At 54.5% G+C, this 18711-nt stretch overlaps 2 protein-coding genes across 2 annotated transcripts; one reads left to right on the top strand and one right to left on the bottom strand.

Moving 5' to 3' along the window:
• Window positions 1-3381: 3381 nt before the first annotated feature.
• Window positions 3382-6334, bottom strand: EVX2 (even-skipped homeobox 2; the record flags this gene model as incomplete). Its single annotated transcript, XM_084523094.1, has 3 exons — window positions 3382-4041; window positions 4470-4726; window positions 5911-6334. The coding sequence occupies 3 exons, from the start codon at window positions 6332-6334 to the stop codon at window positions 3382-3384; spliced, it is 1341 nt and encodes a 446-aa protein (XP_084379220.1).
• A 6813-nt stretch (window positions 6335-13147) lies between these two features.
• HOXD13 (homeobox D13) lies at window positions 13148-14899 on the top strand (the record flags this gene model as incomplete). Its single annotated transcript, XM_084523044.1, has 2 exons — window positions 13148-13883; window positions 14649-14899. 2 exons carry the CDS (start codon window positions 13148-13150, stop codon window positions 14897-14899), a joined length of 987 nt encoding a protein of 328 aa, XP_084379170.1.
• Window positions 14900-18711: the final 3812 nt, after the last annotated feature.

The following is an 18711-nucleotide window of genomic DNA, read 5'->3' as shown; positions in this document are numbered from 1 at the left end:
TTTTTTCATTCTTTGCACACTAGAGACAAAAAATATGCTGTTATTTTGGACAGGGGTTTTTTGGCCACTGTCTTTTCCTGTTTGCTTTCCCATCTATCTCAATGCTTTTGTTTTTAAGGGTTACAACCCCCGCGTTAGCAAAGAGCACAGAAAAGCAGAGTGATACATCACCAGTCCAAATGTGCAACTATAATCGTATTTCTTTAATGGGGGGGGCGTTCAAGAAAATAAAAGAAAAAAAGAAAAAGAAAAAAAAAAAAAGAAAGAGAAAAAGAGAGAAGAAGAAGAAGGGGAAAAAAAAAAAAAAAAAAGAAAGAAAGAAAAAAGAAATCTAAGAAAAGCCCCAGGGATCGCTCCAGTATATATTTAACCAAACTGCAATTAAAGACAGTATCAGCTTGTATCATTTAGAGCTAATGCAATAATAATGGTAAATTACAGGGCCAAAATGGCTTGTGATAGCAGCCTTCGTATTCCCAGTAGTTTCCACGTCGTTGTAATTAATGCCAGGGTGAGCAGTTGGTGAAAGAAAATTTCGTGGAGGGGACATCTTGGTTTTCAAATCGAATAGAAATAGACTGCTTTGCACACACCATTGACTCTTGCATTTTTCCATCGAAATATCGATTTTACGGCCGATCTGTAAATATACGAACAGTTGGGATAAGCGCGAAGGGTGTGGGGGAGAGAAAAGAAGAAACAGGTCTGAAAATCTTTGCCGCGTTTGCAGGTTTTGTTCCGAGAAAGAGTCGCAGCATCATTTTGCCTGACAAATGGAAAGAGCGCTCGGCGCTAAAAAAAGCCCGAGGATTTTGTTGGGTGCCTTTTCGACACGAGATTAAAAGCACACCTTTCCCGAAATGAAGGACGATTAATATTTTCTCATCTAAATGGGAAGCCCAGAAACGGACAAAAGCATAAAGAGTGGACGAAATAATTCCTCTTCGTCGTTTTCCTTATAGAATATCTATAGAATATTTGTAAACATACATCTGTTTAGCCAGCCAATTAATGTTAAACCAATGTTTGGACTTATTACACATCTGCTATAAACATGAGTAATGCACAGCATTCGCAGTAAAAATACTGATTAGTATGAATTAATCCATCTGATATGTGTATTAAAAGGCATTTAAATATGTTGTTTTAAGAAGTTCTCATAACCCTGGATGCCATATTTAAAAACAAACATCAGTACGCAATGTTTTGCAGCCTCTTAAACAAATAACCTCGCTTTGATTTAAATAACATTTATTTTACATGACCAAACACAATAAATAACGTAATATACAAAGCTTTATAATTATTGCACATTTGTAAAATATTTTACAGTGAGTTCGTACAGCCAGCAATATTTAAAGCACAAAGACTTTATTTACAGTTTCATATAATAACCAGGTCCAACGGACCTAACATAAAACGAATTTATGTTAATTTTACCAACCAGCGTCCTCATCGATCATTTCATAGACATATATATATATTTTGGAAAAATGTAAACATTATTGCCAAAATCGTCGTATATACATCCAATACTTGCGCGATCATAACAAATGATTCCAACAATCGAAAAGGTTAAGCTGGTAAAAGAGTGCTACGTTTTGGTCTAGTTTCTTTAGCCTTAAATTATATATTAATAAAAAATTTAAATGTAAACTCAGTGAACAACAGCTGGTATAATCAATATTTTTACATAAGTAGTCTTGCTATTTGTTCTTTACAAAATGAGAGATTGATGGGTTAGGTATCTTCTAGCGCACTTTAAAGTTCTCTAAACCGTAAATGTACACATCTTGTCAGATATCCACTCCAGAAGCCTTGGGATTTTTCTTACTTAGCCCTTCCCTACCCCTACCCAAGAAATCTGTCCCGTTTGACCAAAAAAAAAAAAAAATCACTACGATTTATGTTCACTGAACAAAACAGCATAGCCTTTAAAATCGTTTCCTGAAAGTTCATTATTAGAATATGAAAAAAAAAATCCAGTGTCTTAAAAATAGAAGTATTTCAGGACACTTTTTCGAAATATATAATAGACTTTTGTGTGTGTGAGAGAGAGAGCGTACGTGTGTGTGTGTGTTCACATTCACACAGGGCCTAAACAAGCAATAGCAAGTTAGATGAGGGCTTCAACTCTTCAGAAAAATCTCATTATGTGAAGAGTGAAGTGGCTCTGTAGGGAGCATTATGGAAATATCTGGGTTTGATTTAATGAGGCTCTTCACATTGGTAGAATATCAACTTAACAGAGAAAAGTCTACCCGGGGCGTCCAAGTTACCAAAATGAAAATTGGCAATTGAGATGATAAGAAAGTGGCTTTCTTGTGCGAAATCACTTCAGGTAACAGATATAACATTAAATAACATACATTCTATGCACCAAGAACAATGTTTTATGTACCAAGTCTCTTATCTGTCTCTTCTAATGACTTCCCTTAGCGGGTTGTTAGTACTTGACAGCAGGTCTCTGTGCGGGGAACTTTTTTCCAATTCCACATTCAAAGGAGGTCCATCAGAGAACATGATTGGCAATTTTCGTCATAATCTGCACATTATTAGCATCAAAATTGACATGGCAGTAACACTGGTGGTTTTTGATGTGCCTTTCTTCAAGTTCAAGGAAGTCCCTCCAGTAGCAGTGGTTTGGTATAGCAGGTCTCAGTTACCCAGCGGTGGCTTTTCAGAGGCAAAGGCGCGACAGAGATGTGTGAGAAATAAATCCGAGAGCCGTTTTACCGAAAGAAGAGAAACACGCTAAGAGAAAAAAATCAAATTTAGCAAAGTGTCTGTAAGGTAAATGCTTCAGGACAACATCCTACACCTAGAGAGATTCAAGTATTTCCCAGATTGCGTGGGCTATGGTAGCTGGAAAGCACGAGCTTAAAAAATGCCTCTCCCAATGCTGTCAATCTCCCACCTCCCTTCCCGTTACTGGCCCGTCGCAGCAGCCTCATTAGCTACCGCTTTCCGTGCGTAAAATACGCGAGACATTTCCCATTTATTCCAACTCAGACCAAAATAATAATAATAATAATAATAATAAAAAGTGGGGGAAAGAATGTAAGAAAGGAACACAAACACCTTCCCTCGGACCGGCCCCCTCCCCCGGCGGCCCGCGGCCCCACCAGGCCGGCCGTCGGGCGGCGCGGGGCCGCTCCGCGCACCTCGGGGGCGCCTCCTCGGGGGCGCCTCCGCGGGGGCGCAGGGACGCGGAGCGCCCTCTCCGCCGGGTCCCGCTCCCCGCCGCGACGGGGCGGTCAGCGCCAGCCACGCCGGGGGAACCGGCGGCCGGGCCCGGGGCGCCCCCCGGCCCCGAGCCGCCGCCGCCGCCCTCCCGCCCCCCTACAAAACGCCCCCTGCCCCGGGCGCGGGCCGGGGTAGTTATCTGGTGAGCGGCGCCTCCTCCCGCTGGTCCGGCGAGGCGACGGCGGCCTTGCTGAGCACGGCGGCCGAGTAGGGCAGGAAGCCGCTCTCGGAGCGCTGCGCGGCCGCGGTGCACGGGAAGTCGGCGGCGGCGGCGCCCCGCGAGCCCAGCGCCGAGGCTGCCGCCGCCGCCGCCGCCGCCGTCTGGCTGCTGTGGCAGCTGAGGCAGGAGCAGGGCGCCGAGCCCCCCGGCGGCCCCGACCCCGCCGCCGCCGCCGCAGCTGCCGCCGCCGCCGCCGCCGCCGAGGCGGCCGCGCTGCTGTTGAGGCCGGCGGCGGCGGCGGCCGGCGCCTGGTAGAGGCCGGGGTGTCGGAAGCTGCAGAGCAGCTCCGGGCGCGAGTAGGGGTGCGAGAGGGCGCGGAAGGTGTCCAGCGGGCGGATGGAGGTGGCGAAGGGCGCGGCGGCGGCGCCCGAGGCGGCGGCAGCGGCGGCGGCGGCGGTGACCCCGACGTGCGGGTAGTAGTGGAGAGGGACGTGCGAGTGGAAGGGGTAGGGCAGGCTGCCCGTGGCGGCCGCGTGGGTCATCATGTAGGTGTAGAAGCTGGGGTCGGCCGGGTGGGGCCACGACATGGCCAGGCGCTGCCGCTTGTCCTTCATGCGCCGGTTCTGGAACCACACCTGGCGGGGACACAAGCACAGCGCGGCCTCAGCTCCGCTCCACAGCCCGCAGCCCCCAGCCCGCAGCCCGCGGCCCGCTCCCGGCCCGCTCCCAGCCTCCCCGGCCGAGGCACCGGCGGGCACCGACGCCTCCGTCCCTCGCCAGCCCGCAGCAGCCGGCTGAGCCTGTGCCCGGGGAGGATCCCTTCGATCCGCAGCAAACGTTTTCCCTCCGAGCCCTCCCCTCCCCCTCCACGGAGGACCGTGACCTCCGGTACTGACGCGCTCGTCCCTCTGCCTCTTCCCCCCTCCCCGCCCCGGGTACCAGCTGCGTTTATTTTCTCTCCCCTCTCCTCCTTAGGAAACGCGCTAGCTCAATAAAATCCGCCGAGGAAACTAAAAATAAAGCCAAGGCAAGCGGCAAGTTTGAGGAGCGGGGCGCGCCGTACCTTGATGGTGGTCTCGGGGAGGTTGAGGGCGGCAGCCAGCTCGCAGCGCCGCGGCCGCGACACGTAGTTCTCCCGGTAAAACTCCTTCTCCAGGCGGGCGATCTGCTCGCGGGTGAAGGCGGTTCGGTACCTCCGCACCTGGTCGGCCCCCGCCGCCGAGCCGCCCAGCGCGCTGGTGCTGTGCAGGCTGCCCAGGCCGGCGGCGGGGGCGGCGGCGGCGGCGGGGGCGCTGGGCGCGGGGCTGCTCTCCGCGTAGCCTGCGGGGCGAGCGCACCGTCAGAGAGGCCGGGGGCAGCCCCGGCCCGCCCGGCCTTCCCGCGAGCTGTCACCCGGACAAATTGCTGCCCTTCATAGGATCGATACGCTTGGGTCTGGGGTGGGCTTTTTCCTTGCTTCCTTCCTTCCTTTTTTTTTTTTTTTTTTTTTTTTGGGGAGGGGGGGGGATATTTTTTAGTCTTTTTTCTTTCTTTCTTTCCTTTTTTTTTTTTTAATTATTATTATTTTTTGTCACAGAGCCGCCTTAGTGCGGGCAAACCGGGAGGTTTGTGTGGCTACAAAGCGGCAGCGCCCGAAGCCGCCGAGCCCCGGGAAGGGTGTGCGGGGACTCGGCCGGGCTGCCAGGAACCCTGGGCTCTCCTCTCGCCTTTCGCTCTTGGAAGAGTTCGGTTTCGTTTGAGACGAACCGAGTCTGAGCAGCCCCAGCGCCAATTTTTCTCGCGCGTTCCGTCGAGGATCCCTTCCTTTCTTTGGCACATTTGGGAGAAAAGGCATGCACTGTGGCCCCTAGGAAATCCACCGCTCACCTGGCTCCCGCCCCCCCTCCCCAGTTACAGCGATAATAACAGCCATCGTCCATCACTATGCCCCGCAAAGCAGGAACGAGACAGGGCTGTTCCAGCTCCTCTGTTATAAACAGAGTAAAAGTGAACAATGCCCAATTACTCTTAAATGGACACGGGATGACACGTTGCATATAAACAGAGAAGGACAAACGCAGACAAATACGGACAGTTTCCTCACCCTTCTACCTCTCTCTCTAATTTAATCTATGTATGTATGTATACACACACACATATACACGGCTTGAGGGACGCAGAGGGCTCCAAGAGCGCGAGAAAAAATAAGGACAAAGGTTCCCCTAAATCCAGGTGGGTGGATGTTCGTGCCCACAGCTATTCTGGATATCTAGCTACATACAGATGAATCTGGGCACGCACACACACGCACGCACCCGCAGAGGAGCTGCCCGGGCAGTGTCCCGGCTATCGGGATAGCGCAGCAATCACAATAATATTTTACAGCCTCCAGCTCTGTCTCGGCAGAAGAGAGAGCGCCGTTTGCAGAGGCGAGCAACTTTGGCGGTGTCGGTGGGTTCGCTTGGCTTTTTAAACCCGGTTGGCAAAGCGCAGGGCTTAGATGGAGATGAGAAACGAAGAGTTACCTTTGTTACTGTTTTCCTTCAGCTGGGAGGAAGTCAGGCTGGCCGGGGAGCGGAGTGCGGAGCAGCCCACCTCCACATCACTGTTCATATCTGCCTCTTGAGCAACTTCCGAATAAAGGCTGATTTTCTTCCTGCTTTCCGACGGCGGGATTTCGGACGAGACGGCGCTTTCGCTGCTCGGGTGCTGAAGATTGAATAAAGTGTCTATTTCGAATTTGCCTTTGGCGGAGATGTCCCCTATCGCGCTGTGCAGGGAGGCGGAAGTTAGTCTCGGGCTGAGGCGACCACTGTGCTGAGAATTTTCAAGGGCCTCCAGCACCGCATTTCCAGCTGAGTCTGACAAATTCGAGAGCCTTTTGCCAGCTGTAGGGCTGTGCAGTCCTCTCTCCATCAGGATCATCTCTTTTCTTATTCTTTCCATCATCTCAGCTTTATAAAAAATGTCAAAGTTGCAGGGCTGGTCCTGTACTAATGATGAGCTGCAGCAGGGGCTAATTCACATTCAGCCCGGCAAGTGTCTCTAAATATTATTATCTCTTTTTGAGGGAGGCGTAAAAATTGTGGGATGCCAAAGCGAGGGAATGACTGGTCAAAATGACCCATACATCCTTTCTAGCCCGAAATGTCATTCATCAAAAAGTAGTGCTCGTCATTAAGGTACGAATGACGCTGTTCGAATAATCATTTATTGTAACAGGTTTATAAGCAAATAAATACAAGCTCCTGTCAGTGGATAATGAAGGCGGCTTCTGAGCAGACAAATATATCCAGGTGGAAAGAAAGAAAGACAAGAAGTGAGGAGTAAAGCTCTTGTCCTTAGCTTGATCAGATCTTGCTTGAATTGCTCTGGGGTTTGGCCTCTGGGGTGAAATTGACAGTCTGATTAATAAAATGAGCTGTGCAACATTTCCCCCTTCATTTAGGTGCATCATTATGCTCTGATTTTTGTTTTGTTGCCTTTTAGGTCCTAATGATGCAGCTTCTTTCTCATTTGTCCTCGGACAGAACTACATGCTAAATATTAGATAACGCTTTTCTTTATTATTATCTCTACGGCGGATTTTAGATCGCAACGCGAGGAAACGTTGGGAGAGGAGCGATGGACCGAGAATCCCCTGCCGCTGACATCTATTTACTCTTCCCTCCCATTTTTCCGACTGCATTAGTACTTTTATTTAGGAATTACTCCAGCACCCCCGCGCATCCTTCACACTCGCGAACCCTACACTGAGACTTTATAAGCCCGCTGCTGCCGGCACACGCCGGTTCAAGCGGACCTACAGCAGTCGCCTGGAAATTGAAATAGGAATTAGAATTCCTGGTTTCTAATATCTTTCATTCGTTGCGACCTTAAACACGATCTCCTTTCTACTTTCTGAAATCTCGTTTCTCTACGAAGCTAGCCTGCGATTTTTCTCCCCTTCTGGGACAATGCTCTCTCTCGTACGCTCTTCTAGCGGGGAGAAGAACCGAAGGGCATTAAATGCGTCCATGATTTAAAACACCCCGCCGTCGTGCCATCTCATCCTGGCGGCAGGTTTCTCTTTCCATCCCTTTCCTTCTTCCCTCCCCACCGCCAATAAAGTCTCCCCACTTAAAAGTATTATTATCAGAAGTGATAGAAATAGGCGATACGCGGCTTTATTGTCTGCAGGCATGGAAGCAGCCGGGATATCACCTCCAACCCCCTGTCTCCAAAGTTACCTGTGGCTCGGTTAGCTCATCCCTCCGCTCTTTTCCGGGTGATGTGGAGTGCAGCGTCTGGGCGCTGCAGGGGACACGGGCTACCACGCTCGGCAGACGTGACAGTCGGAAAGTCTCCCTTCAGTGATAACTTTGCTAGTAATAATGACGCTGATGGCAACCATTTAAACGAAGATAAATCCTTTGTCGTTAGCATCTCTGGAGTGCTCTTCAGTAGCTGCCCAGCCTTTATTCTCGCCGTGATTTTTTTTCACCCACATCATCTAGTATTTAGACCCTGAGAACCCGAGAGTTTTGATCGCCCGGAGAAACACCCCAACGTTTCCTGTGATTAAAAGCGGGGTCGATTTTTTTTCGAGGAGAGCTGTTCCCGCTAATGTTAGTCACACACATCTCCTAAGTTCTTGTGCTCTTGCGCATGATTCATAGCTCGAAAATGGGATACTTGTCAGATTTTTTTTTTTTTTTTTAATAACGTGTTAAAGTCTCCCTAAACATTCCACGAAATATTTAGGAAACATTCTAGGCGTTGTTTGCAAAATCCAGCCTTCCATTAATGAGCGTTTTATGTCAGCCCTTTGAAATGTGAATTTAGACTGCAGTGTGGTGTCCTGCGTTTTACAGCTCCAAAACCAGACAAAAGTAAATATCAACTTTTCCTTGCCCGCGGGCGCGGCGGCGGTGCGGGCCGGGGCGGCGGGGCACCGGGCAGCCCCCGCACCGGGCACCGGGACCCCGACACTGCGCTGCCGGTCCTGCCGGCGGGCACGGGGGTGTCCCCGCGGCTATCCCCCGCCCCGGCTGCCATCCACCGCGGTCACACCGCACCGGTGTCGGGGAGCTGCGAACCGGGGCGGGCGGAGCCGCCGGTACCGGGGTGCCGGAGCCCCCGCTCCCCCCGCAGCTGCCCGAGGCCCCGGCGGCCCGGCCGCGCCGGCGGAGCGGAAGCCTGCGGCGGGGTTTATTGCTGTCGTTTGGCGCCCTCGTCTGTTTTCTTAAACGCTGTAGCAGGGCGAGCATCTTCCCCCGGCCTCTCGGAAGGCGCAGCCACATCCCCGGCGCGGTGGCGGGGGCGCGCAGCCCAGCGCGGCACGACCCGGGGCTCCGGGGGGTCACCGCGGCATGGGGGGGGGGACGGGACACGCCTTTAGTGCTATGCTGCTTGGGGGCAGGCTGTCTGAAAGGTCCCGGTGTGAGAAGAGCAGGCTACGCGCAAGTGCGGCTGTGAGTGATCTTTATTAGTGTTGGTTTGTGTTTTGCACCTTTTAAATAATTCTGATTCCTTAGTTTATGTCCGAAATATCTCAAGTCGTAGCTGCATTCCTATGCAAGGGAAATAGCATGCCATAAAGGACCTTAATAATCTTCCACTAAGATGTTGGGCAAGAAAAACGTTCCCCGGTGCAGTTAATCAGTTAAACCTTCAACCCACTAATAAACTAGTCATCCGATATTTATATTCCCAGCATACCAGATGTATTTACTGAATCAATGTTTATCAGTGTTTTTCTTGTTTGGTTTTGTTTGTGGATATTTTTTTTCCCCAAACAATGGCACAACCGAAAAATCTTTCGTCGTATGTCTATAGTCCGTCAAAACCAGCCGCTCAGCCTAGAGGACCTCCGGCATCACAGTGACATTAGTGGGCAAACGGGGAGGAAGTTACAGAGACTGCCGAAATATGCAAAGTTTTTTCAGACGCTGTTTACTCAGTTGTTCTTATAAGTTTAAAGAGCTGCGCAGGCCTATGGCCAAACTTCTTTTTCTTTTTACCTTGAAAGTTATTCCTCGAGGCATCAAAGAATATTTTCAGTCCTCTTTTATTAAACGTTAGCCGGAAAAAAAAAAAATCACAACTTAATTGAAACGCAGTTCGTATTAAGGCAACCGAACGGCATCTCGGTCAGGTTTTAGCCAGTCACGGGGTGCTCGGGAAGCTGGACAGGGGCAAGCTGCTGCCTCCTGCTCGGCGGGGCAGGCTGCCAGCCGGGCCCCGGGGCTGCGCGCAGCTCCACCGGGACATTCGCGGCCGCGCAGCGCCTCCGGGGCCAGCCCCGCGGGATGCCCGGGGTGCGGGTGCCGGGCTCGGGGGGTGATGGGGACGGCGGAAATGTGGCCGCTCTGGGCTTTTTAGGGCTGGGGGGTCCGAGCAGTCGGCGGCGCTGGGGCTGCCCCGGGGGCCCGGCGGAGCGGAGCGCCCCGCGCAGCGCCCGCGGCGGGCGGCGGCAGGGGCAGCGGCGCCACCTGGCGGCGCTGCGCGGCGCTGCGCGGAGCTACGCGGTAGCGCTGCCTGCACCCGGCTCCGCCGGAGGCCGCCGAGCCCCGCCGCTCCGAGCGGGCGGTGTCGGGGGGCTCGGCCGGGGGCCCGCGGCCCCACTGCCCGCCCCTGCCCCTCGGGGAGACGGCGGAGGAGGAGGAGGCGACCCCAGCGCATCCCCGAGTGGCGCGGCCCCTGGGCTGCGACACTCCGGCTCTGTGGGGTTAATGGTTGCGGGATGTCCACTACGGCCGGCCCTGCGAGAGCACAGATTTTAATTTAAACGCTAAAGTGTTACTGCGGTCGGAAAGACACTCGGCTGGTGGTTCCCTTCAGCCGCAGCTGCGGCGGGTCGAGGAGCTCGTCCCAGGCCGGGGTCCCCCCGGTGCTGCCTCCGAGCACAGGGGGGAATCGGAGGGCGGCCAGCGCCGGTCGTGACCCCAAGGCTCAAGTTCAGCACCCGCCGGTGCTCAGGGGGTCCCAAGACAACTTTTTAACCCTCGGAATGGACTTTCTAAAAGCAGAAATAGATTAAGAGATGGGACGCTGTGGCACGGATTTGGAGGGAAAAAATAGTTTGAAAATTTTCCCCCTGCTTGCTGTTAAATCTTTTATTTATCGCAACTGGCGCTTAATTATTATTATTATTTATTTTTTAAAAAATACTAGGAAAAAATAAACGATCGCCTCTACAGCCATTAAAAGTCCACCCAGGTTAAAAGATAACAACGGAAAGCCGTGGGTATGGGGGAAAGTTTGTCGAAAATATAAATGGATAGTTTTCTCTTCGTTTGCATCCTCCGTTTCCCTGGACAGCTATGCGTAAATGTATAAATGTACATTGTTCTGCAGCAAACGTGCACAAGAGAAGTGACTTCTAAAGTTACAGTTACCAACGGCAAATCCTAGTAAGGAAGGTGATAAAAAATGAGTCTTTTTTTTTTTTTTTCCTGGGAAACAATAGGGGAAGAACAGACAACAAATACTAAAATTCAGTGCTAAAAGCTTGCGTGGATTCCTAACTCTGTTAGATCCTAGCAAATGTATTAGAGGAAATGATATAATTTCAGGGGGAAAAAGAATCGTGTTTTTCTTTCGGGAGGAGAGCACAGCGCTTTCTGTAGGGATGCTGCCCAGCTCGGGTGTTACGCAGTTTCCTGTGCAGCGTGTGAGTGGAACTGGGCACCCGCGGAGCCCCCGGCAGGCAGAGGGAGGCCGTCCCGCAGCGAGGCCGGGAGAAGTCCGGCCTCCACGGGCAGCCCGGGCCGAGGCCGCCGCACGGCCCCCGGGATGTGGGGCGCGCCCTGCCCCGCGGACACCGTGGATGCTCTCAAAGCTCCGACCTCGGCTGCCGGGCTCGTTATTTTGGTTGTGCGCAGGGCAGTGCTGTTTTCTACACCCCGCACAAAAAGGCTCATTAATGACTTCTTGGTCATAAACCCGCCCAAAGACCCCGCTCCTCCGGCCACCGAGGGGGTCTCGCTGGAGCAGGGGGCTCGGCGGGGCTGCCGTCCTCCCCGGGCGTCCGTGCGGCGGCACTGGGGTTTGCTTTGATGTCAGAGAGCTCAAACGGCCCCCAAACATTTGGCTTTATGAGTTTTTTTCTTTCGGTGGCCTGATGAAAAATGTGAAGGGAGATAAAAGTTCGTCACAAGAAGAAACACAACGGGAGATGGGAATGCAACTGGAAAGATATCCAGAGAAACAAAGTCCATCGTTCCTGGGGACTTCACTTGTCTTAGCAATGGTTTCACTAGAAAGCTGTGTGCAGGGACATAAAAGGATGAGAAACTTGTGCTTCCACAAACTTTCCTACTAATTACGTGGGGCTTCGTGTCCTGAGAGTGAATGCTGCCTTGGCGTAAATCTGAGCGAGACACGTAATCACGCCTGGCTCGCTTCTTCGCCTTCTTGGCTGATTACGAAAGATTAACAGCAATTACAAGTGGGTAGAGCTAATGAACGTGAACTTGTGCTTGCCATCCGGTTATTGCTGTGACTGCCGGCCCCTTTCATTCCTCACCCCGCTCCCAAAAGCTGCCGGGGGTCACTGCAGCGGCCACAAAGCTCCACCAAGCCCGGGCCTGGAGGCTGCCGCCGCTCGGCCCCACCGCAGGCCGGCTGCGGAGTTCGGGCCCGGGGCGGCCGCGGTGCCGGCAACGAGCGGCGGCTCTGCGGCGGTTCCCCCTCGCCTCTGACGGGTCTGAGCCACCGTCAGGCCCGGCTGCCTCCTTTTCGGAGTCTCGTAGTTCCTGTGCCCGGGAGGGAGCGCGTTAAGAGCCCGCAGAGCGGCGGGACGTGGCCCACAGGGGCCGGGGCTCGTCTTCGCAGCGCGCTCCCTTTCCGGCTTCTTGCACTCCTGCGGCTTCCATCCCGACTCAGCGGGACAGCGGCGAGACACGGCAGGAGGATTTGCCCCAGTGTCGGAAAGTCACCCCCGAGCAGCCGTCAGCGCTAGGGCCCGCTGTCCTGACCAGGCGGCCTCACCGCCACACGGGTGGCGCTGCGAGGAGACGGGCAGCCACGGCTAAGGAGCGCCAGGCTCCGCGCCCCGCGGCTCTGCCGGCTGGCAGCAAAGGGACGAGGGGTGAGGGGTCGGGGGGAGGGTCTGCCACGGGCGAGAGCTCGGTGGGGCAGGCGGGTAGGACCCTACACCAAAGCCGGGAAGGAGAGAGAGAAGGGAAGACCGGAGGATGGGCAGCAGAGGCCCTGGCGGCTTCTCCCCCCACCTCGGCCGCAACAATGGGCTCGGGAACGTCTCGCTGTGCCGCGGGGAGGGGACGCCGAGGGTCGCCGGGCTGCGGGCAACCGGGGAGGGGAGAGCCCCGAGGCGCGTGGCTTGGAAAGGGCCAGCAGAGGATCGAGGGTCCACCACTGGCCCTTTTGAAGCGGCGGGGAGGCGGGCGGGGGGATGAAAGCGGCGGGGGCGAGGCCGGCGCGGAGGGGCATCGCCGCCGCCGCCCGCCCGGCCGGGCCCCTCCCCAGCGCCGGGGCCGCGGCGGGGCGGGAGCGCGGCGTCGGGGGGGCGCCGTCGGTGCGGGCCGGGGGCTGCGCGGCGAAAGGGGCAGTGCGGGCGGCGGGCCGGTCACATGCTCCGACGGCAGCCTATGAGCAGCCCCCCGGGCTGCGGCAAACTAATCTGGAGCCGGCCGCCCCCACCCCCGGCCCCCCCCCAACGTGGACTTCGTTTTTATAAACGTACCGCCAGGATCCAACCTGTTGGAGGCAAATAACAATTTGCACCATGCCCGGCCGGGGACCGCGCCGCCGCCCGCGATGTGCAAGGCCATGAGCAAGGCAGCGAGCTGGGAGATGGACGGACTGCGCGGCGACACCAGCGGTGGCGGCGGCGGCGGCGGGGGAGGCGGTGGCGGTGGCGGCGGAGGCGGCGGCGGCGGCGCCCCCGGGCAGTGCCGTAATTTTCTCTCCTCGCCCGTTTTCGGGGCGGCGCACACGGGCCGCGCGGCCGCCGCTGCCGCCGCCGCCGCCGCCGCCTCGGGGTTCGCTTACGGCGGCGGAGGGGAGCGGCCGGGGGCGGCGGCGCGGGCAGACCCCCCGGCCAAGGACTGCCCGGGCTCCGGCGCGCCGCCCGCCGCCCCCGCGCTCGGCTATGGGTATCACTTTGGCAATGGATACTATAGCTGCAGGATGTCCCACGGGGTTGGGATCCAGCAGAACGCCCTGAAGTCTCCCCCCCATGCCTCCATTGGCGGCTTTCCCGTGGAAAAGTACATGGACGTCTCCAGTCTGACCAGCACGAGTGTCCCCGCCAATGAAGTCTCCTCCAGGGCGAAGGAAGTGTCCTTCTACCAGGGCTATACAACCCCCTACCAGCACGTTCCTGGGTACATAGACATGGTCTCAACGTTTGGCTCTGGGGAACCGAGACACGAAACATACATATCAATGGAGGGCTATCAGTCCTGGACTCTGGCTAATGGCTGGAATAGTCAGGTTTACTGTGCCAAAGATCAGACACAGAGCTCACACTTTTGGAAATCGTCCTTTCCAGGTACGAGAGGGAGAGAACCGGGCTGAGCCGAACCCCCCCGCACTCCTCCGCCCGCCCGTCCCCTCCCCCCCACAGGGCTGAGGAGCGGCCTGGCGAGCTGGACACGCCGCACAGCCACGCACAGAGCGGAGAGAGAGAGGGGGGACGGCGGATTTCTTCCTTGCCCCCCACCCGCCCCGAGGAAAGCTCCCCCCGTGCTTTCCGCCCCGCGGGACAGACCCGGCGCCCCCCGGCCACTTAGCAGCAGGGCCCCGCGTCCCCTTCCCGCGGGCGCCGGGCGGCCTCGGGCTCCTTCTTCTGCTTCTCCTAACGGGGCCTCGGTTTGTATTTACGTTTGCAGTTTGCAGGACGATGATGGCTTGAAGGCTTGCGCTTCTCCGCTTCTCCGGCTGGCGATTGACCCGGCCCCAGAGCACTTAAGAGACTGCGAGTAGCGAGGGCACGCAGGCACAAACCACATGCAAACAAACCCACACCAAAGGGATGTCTGTGCACTGCCAGGACCGACCTGCTCTCAGCCCCCGAGCCAGTGCCCCCGCCGTCCTGCATGCTCGCTAGCGATGCATGCCTGAAAAGTGATGACAGTCCATCAAGGTTTCGGTGCTTTACTAACGCGCAAATAATGTGGCCGTGTAAATAATAATAAACTGTAAACAGCCTGGCATTATTTATTTGCCCGTGAAAACCAGTGCCCAACAAGTATCAGTTAAGCTTTAAACGCCTGTAATAAAATTCTAATTTTTCACATAATGTCTTTTACAATAGGGGACGTTGCACTAAACCAGCCAGATATGTGTGTCTACCGGCGTGGGAGAAAGAAGCGAGTGCCGTACACAAAACTCCAGCTTAAAGAACTCGAGAATGAATATGCCATTAACAAGTTCATTAACAAGGACAAGAGGCGAAGGATATCCGCAGCCACAAACCTGTCTGAGAGACAAGTTACCATTTGGTTTCAGAACAGGAGGGTGAAGGATAAGAAAATAGTCTCCAAACTGAAAGACAACGTTTCTTGATCTATTAGTTGCGGACAATGATGGATATATAAACTCAATTTACGACCAGCTAAAGACTTTTGGAAAGACTTGAAAACATATTTAATTTTTTTTTCTCCTTCCAGCGGTGGCGAAGTTTTGTGAATTGTTTTCCATTTCCATGAACGTCAGCGTTTTTCTCTCGGTCGAAGGGAGCGCTGACAAACCTTGACTTTATAGTTCTGTTTCTTCTTTTTTTAAAAAAAAAATAATATTAATATTAATATTAATTATATTTTCTGTTCTTCCCTCTAGGCCAGTATAAACGAATTTAAATACGTTGAACGGTTACAGTTATAACTTTCTTAAATGCTTAACTCTTGGGGGATGGGGGGTTGTCTGTAATTTTTGTCTCTGAACAACAGCCAGTGCCAAAAAGTGTCAGTTTTGATTTGCTACCGTAAACTTCAAAACGTGCCGAGGGACAAAAATATCCGTCGGAGAGCACGAGAAAGCCGCAGCGGGACCCGTGCAGCGCCGAGCTGCTTCCAGCCCCCGCGGAGCACGCCGGCAGCCGGAGGGAGCTGTGCACCGCGCGGAGCGGTAACGTGCGCGGTCGGGTTTCGAGGGGCTTTTTCGGAGGAGAACCCGCTGGGAGCTCCTCGGGGGCACCGGGCTGAGGCCCATCTCCCTCCCGAGGCGCGCAGGTTTTTAGGGCTGCGCTTTCGTTTTTCAGCCGGAGGCTTCGGCGCTCCGCGGCCGCGCAGTTGGAGGCTCTCCGCGGGGCTCCGCGGCCGCGGCGTGGAGCGCCTCCGGGGGGTCCGGCACGGCCCGGCACGGCTCGGCTCGGCCCGGGAGAAGCTGGTTCCGAGAGGTGTGCGTAAATCTGCGCGGCTGCCCCGAAAAGCGCCCGGCCTGCTCTCTCCTGTGTGCCCGGAAAAGCACGGGTCTCTTCGCCTTCCTCCCACCACGGCTCTTAAAAAAAACTCCTGGTCGGAGAAGTGAAGCTCAACTGCTAACTTTTAATTTGCAAAACTAAACGGGTGTTAATGACAGAAGCAATAAATGATTAGTTTCAAAAGATGCCATAATTTATATGGGCCGAAAGGCTAGGACTTTGCTGAGTTTGTGTTATTTTAAACCTAGTGTGCATGTTATGATATACACAGGGTGGGCAGACACGCTAGCCAACTACTAGGAGAGAGAAGCGGTACCTCTCTGTTAATGTGCCTCGTTTAATTATTAAAATGTGTGTGTTCCGAACTAGTATTATTTATTATAATATCCTATTGCTCTAAACACTTTGATTACCAGTGTATGTGGGTAAGACATACAGTAAGACTGTTTCTCCATAAACCATTTTTATTTCCCTTCTTGTCTTAAAGTCTGCTTTTACTTTGTGTTGGAAATGTGGGCTGAACTTCCCAGCTGTTAATGATGTTGCCAAACTGTTCCTGAACCGCCTTTAATAAAACGATTTCTTTTCGATATATATAAAAAGAGGACGAAATTCGCCTTCTTTTCGCAGCAGGGCTTTTCGCGAGCTCCAGGCTTGCGTGGGATCTACTTAGGGCCCTTCGGAGAGGAGAGGAGGAAAGGATGAGTGTCTCATTGAAGGAGGGAAAGGCGTTCCGAGTGGGCCTTTTCGCCGGGAAAAGTAATTTTGAGGAAGAAATGCTGCTGGCGAGAAGTACGCGGGGAAAGGAGCCGGGGGGCAGCTTCTCCCCTGCCTCTCTCCTCTCCCCCCTCGGCCTGGCTCTGCCTGCCCTGTGCGGGGATCGCCGCTGCCCGGCGCCTTTCCTGTGCCCCCCGGGGCCGGATCCGGCCCTCGCCGTGCTCCCGGCGGAGCTCCGCGGCCGCTGCTCTCTGGCCGCTCGGCAGCCGGCTGCATCCACCGGGGAGCTATCTCCCGCCGCCTCCGCCCTCTTCCTTCCCCCTTCTCTTCCGCTCGCACATTCTCGGCTTTTGAGGGGTTTCTTTTCTCCGACCGGACCCGGAGGATTTCCCACTCGGTTCTTTCACAAACGGTGCTTTCTGTGCGATGCCGGGAAGCCGGGACCGGGACCGCGTCGCGCCGGTGCCTGAGAGCCCGCTGTGGTGGTGCAGCCTTGTTTTATCCGCAGGAGAAAGATTCCCTAAATTCTTATTTTCCTCCCTCCCGGCACCTCCCCCAGCACACATACTTCGGCCCCATTAATCCCGAGGAGTTTTCACCCGCCGACTTTCCCGGCTGGGCCCCGCCGGTGCCTCCCTTCCCTCCCCGGCCGCTGCCCGGCCTCCCATCAGGCGCAGCCGTGCCACGTCCGAGACCCCCTTTCCCAGGGCAGGAGGAAACCCGGGCGGGCTGGCAAATCGCTACCAGATGGAGAGGAGCCTCCTGCTCCTCTTGGAACAACGTGCGGAAACACTGAGAAAGAGGCCGGGAGGACAGCGAGGCCAGCGCCGCTCGTCGAGCTGCCGGGGCGGCGGGGGTCGGTTCCCGGGGCTGCCTCCCCCTCCCCCAGCTGGGGCTGCGAGGAGGGGGCGAGGCGGTTCGGCTGCGGGGCAGAGCTCCTGGCTTCGGCAGGCACCTTGAGAAAGTCGGCTGCAGATGCGCGGTGGCACGCTGATGATGCACTGCAGGGCGGCCGGGGCTGCCATTGAGCCGCGGCGCTGTCAGGCAGCGAGATTTCCGAGCCATGTTTGAGGCAATCCTGCCATCTCCTGGACAACCCCTGGCATAGGCGGGGGAGCCCCGGGCTGGCCGAGGCAGCCGTGATTGCGAGTGATGGATGGGAACGGGAGGCTGCGCGGTCACATGCAGAGCAGCCCGCATCTTTCCGCCGGGGGACTACGCCAGCGAGATTACGGTGTGGTCAGCTCTGATGTCGAGGCCGATCCCATTGCCTATTAAAAAAAAAAAAAAAAAAAAAAAAGGAGCGAAAAGAAGCGTGTGAAAGCAGAGCTCCGGGTCGCTCTGTTCCTCAGCAGTGATATTTCCTGTACAGACACAGACAGGGGGACACCCGCTGCATTAAAACGCCGCCCTCCAAACCAGAAGCCGGCTGTGTCTGGAAAAAATAAAAAAATAAAATAAAATCGCAAAAGTCCATCCGAGGCTATCTGCATCGCGGCGGCAGCAAATCTCCCGTGAAACAAGATGTTTTTGTTAGGTCTTTTCCCTACAGGCTTAAACGTAAACTTGGCTTTCCTCAGCTGTGTCTCCAGCTACTCGAGATTTTGCTTTTCATATTTCTCGCAGCATTAATTAGCAATTACAGATGAGCATTAATTGAAAGCTCTGTTTTCTCTAACCTCATAAAAGTTAGTTTAAAGTGTCACCTTTCTTTCCGGTAACTGGGAACTCACATCCATTCCTCGTGTTTATTGCGGGCAAAAATACAGTCTTTGAACACAAAATGTTCCTTCTGTCTTCCGAGACATAATTCAAACAATAAAAATTAAAGGCAGTGGTCAGTAATATCCTCCAGCGATGCTTGTGTGGTCCTGTGTGGCCTAGAGGAGGGCAATCATTTAAAGATTTCTTTCAGGACAATGAAATTACCGCAGAATTTACCTCAATTTCCCATTAAACAAAGAGATGAATTTGATTAGGAAAATGTCAAGCGGAGCAGCGTCTCTGATCTCGGCGTAGAAATAAAACCGAGATTAAAACTATGATTAACAGGACAATAACGGGGAAAATTAACCCTACCTGTTAACTAGGTTCGAGTTTTTAAGCGAGGTAATGAAAGTGACGAAGGCCGAGCACCGGGGGTCTGCTCGCTCGGACTGGGGATGCAGTCGGAGAGGAGGCCGAGGCCAGCACTGCCCGGCCGGGCCTTCAAAGCCTCCCGCGGATCCCGAGCGCCTCG

The sequence above is a fragment of the Aythya ferina genome (assembly GCF_964211825.1).
Source record: "Aythya ferina genome assembly, chromosome: 6".
Lineage (NCBI taxonomy): Eukaryota > Metazoa > Chordata > Aves > Anseriformes > Anatidae > Aythya > Aythya ferina.
Note: the sequence above shows the minus strand (reverse complement) of the source record. Positions and strands in the feature narration are given on the sequence as shown.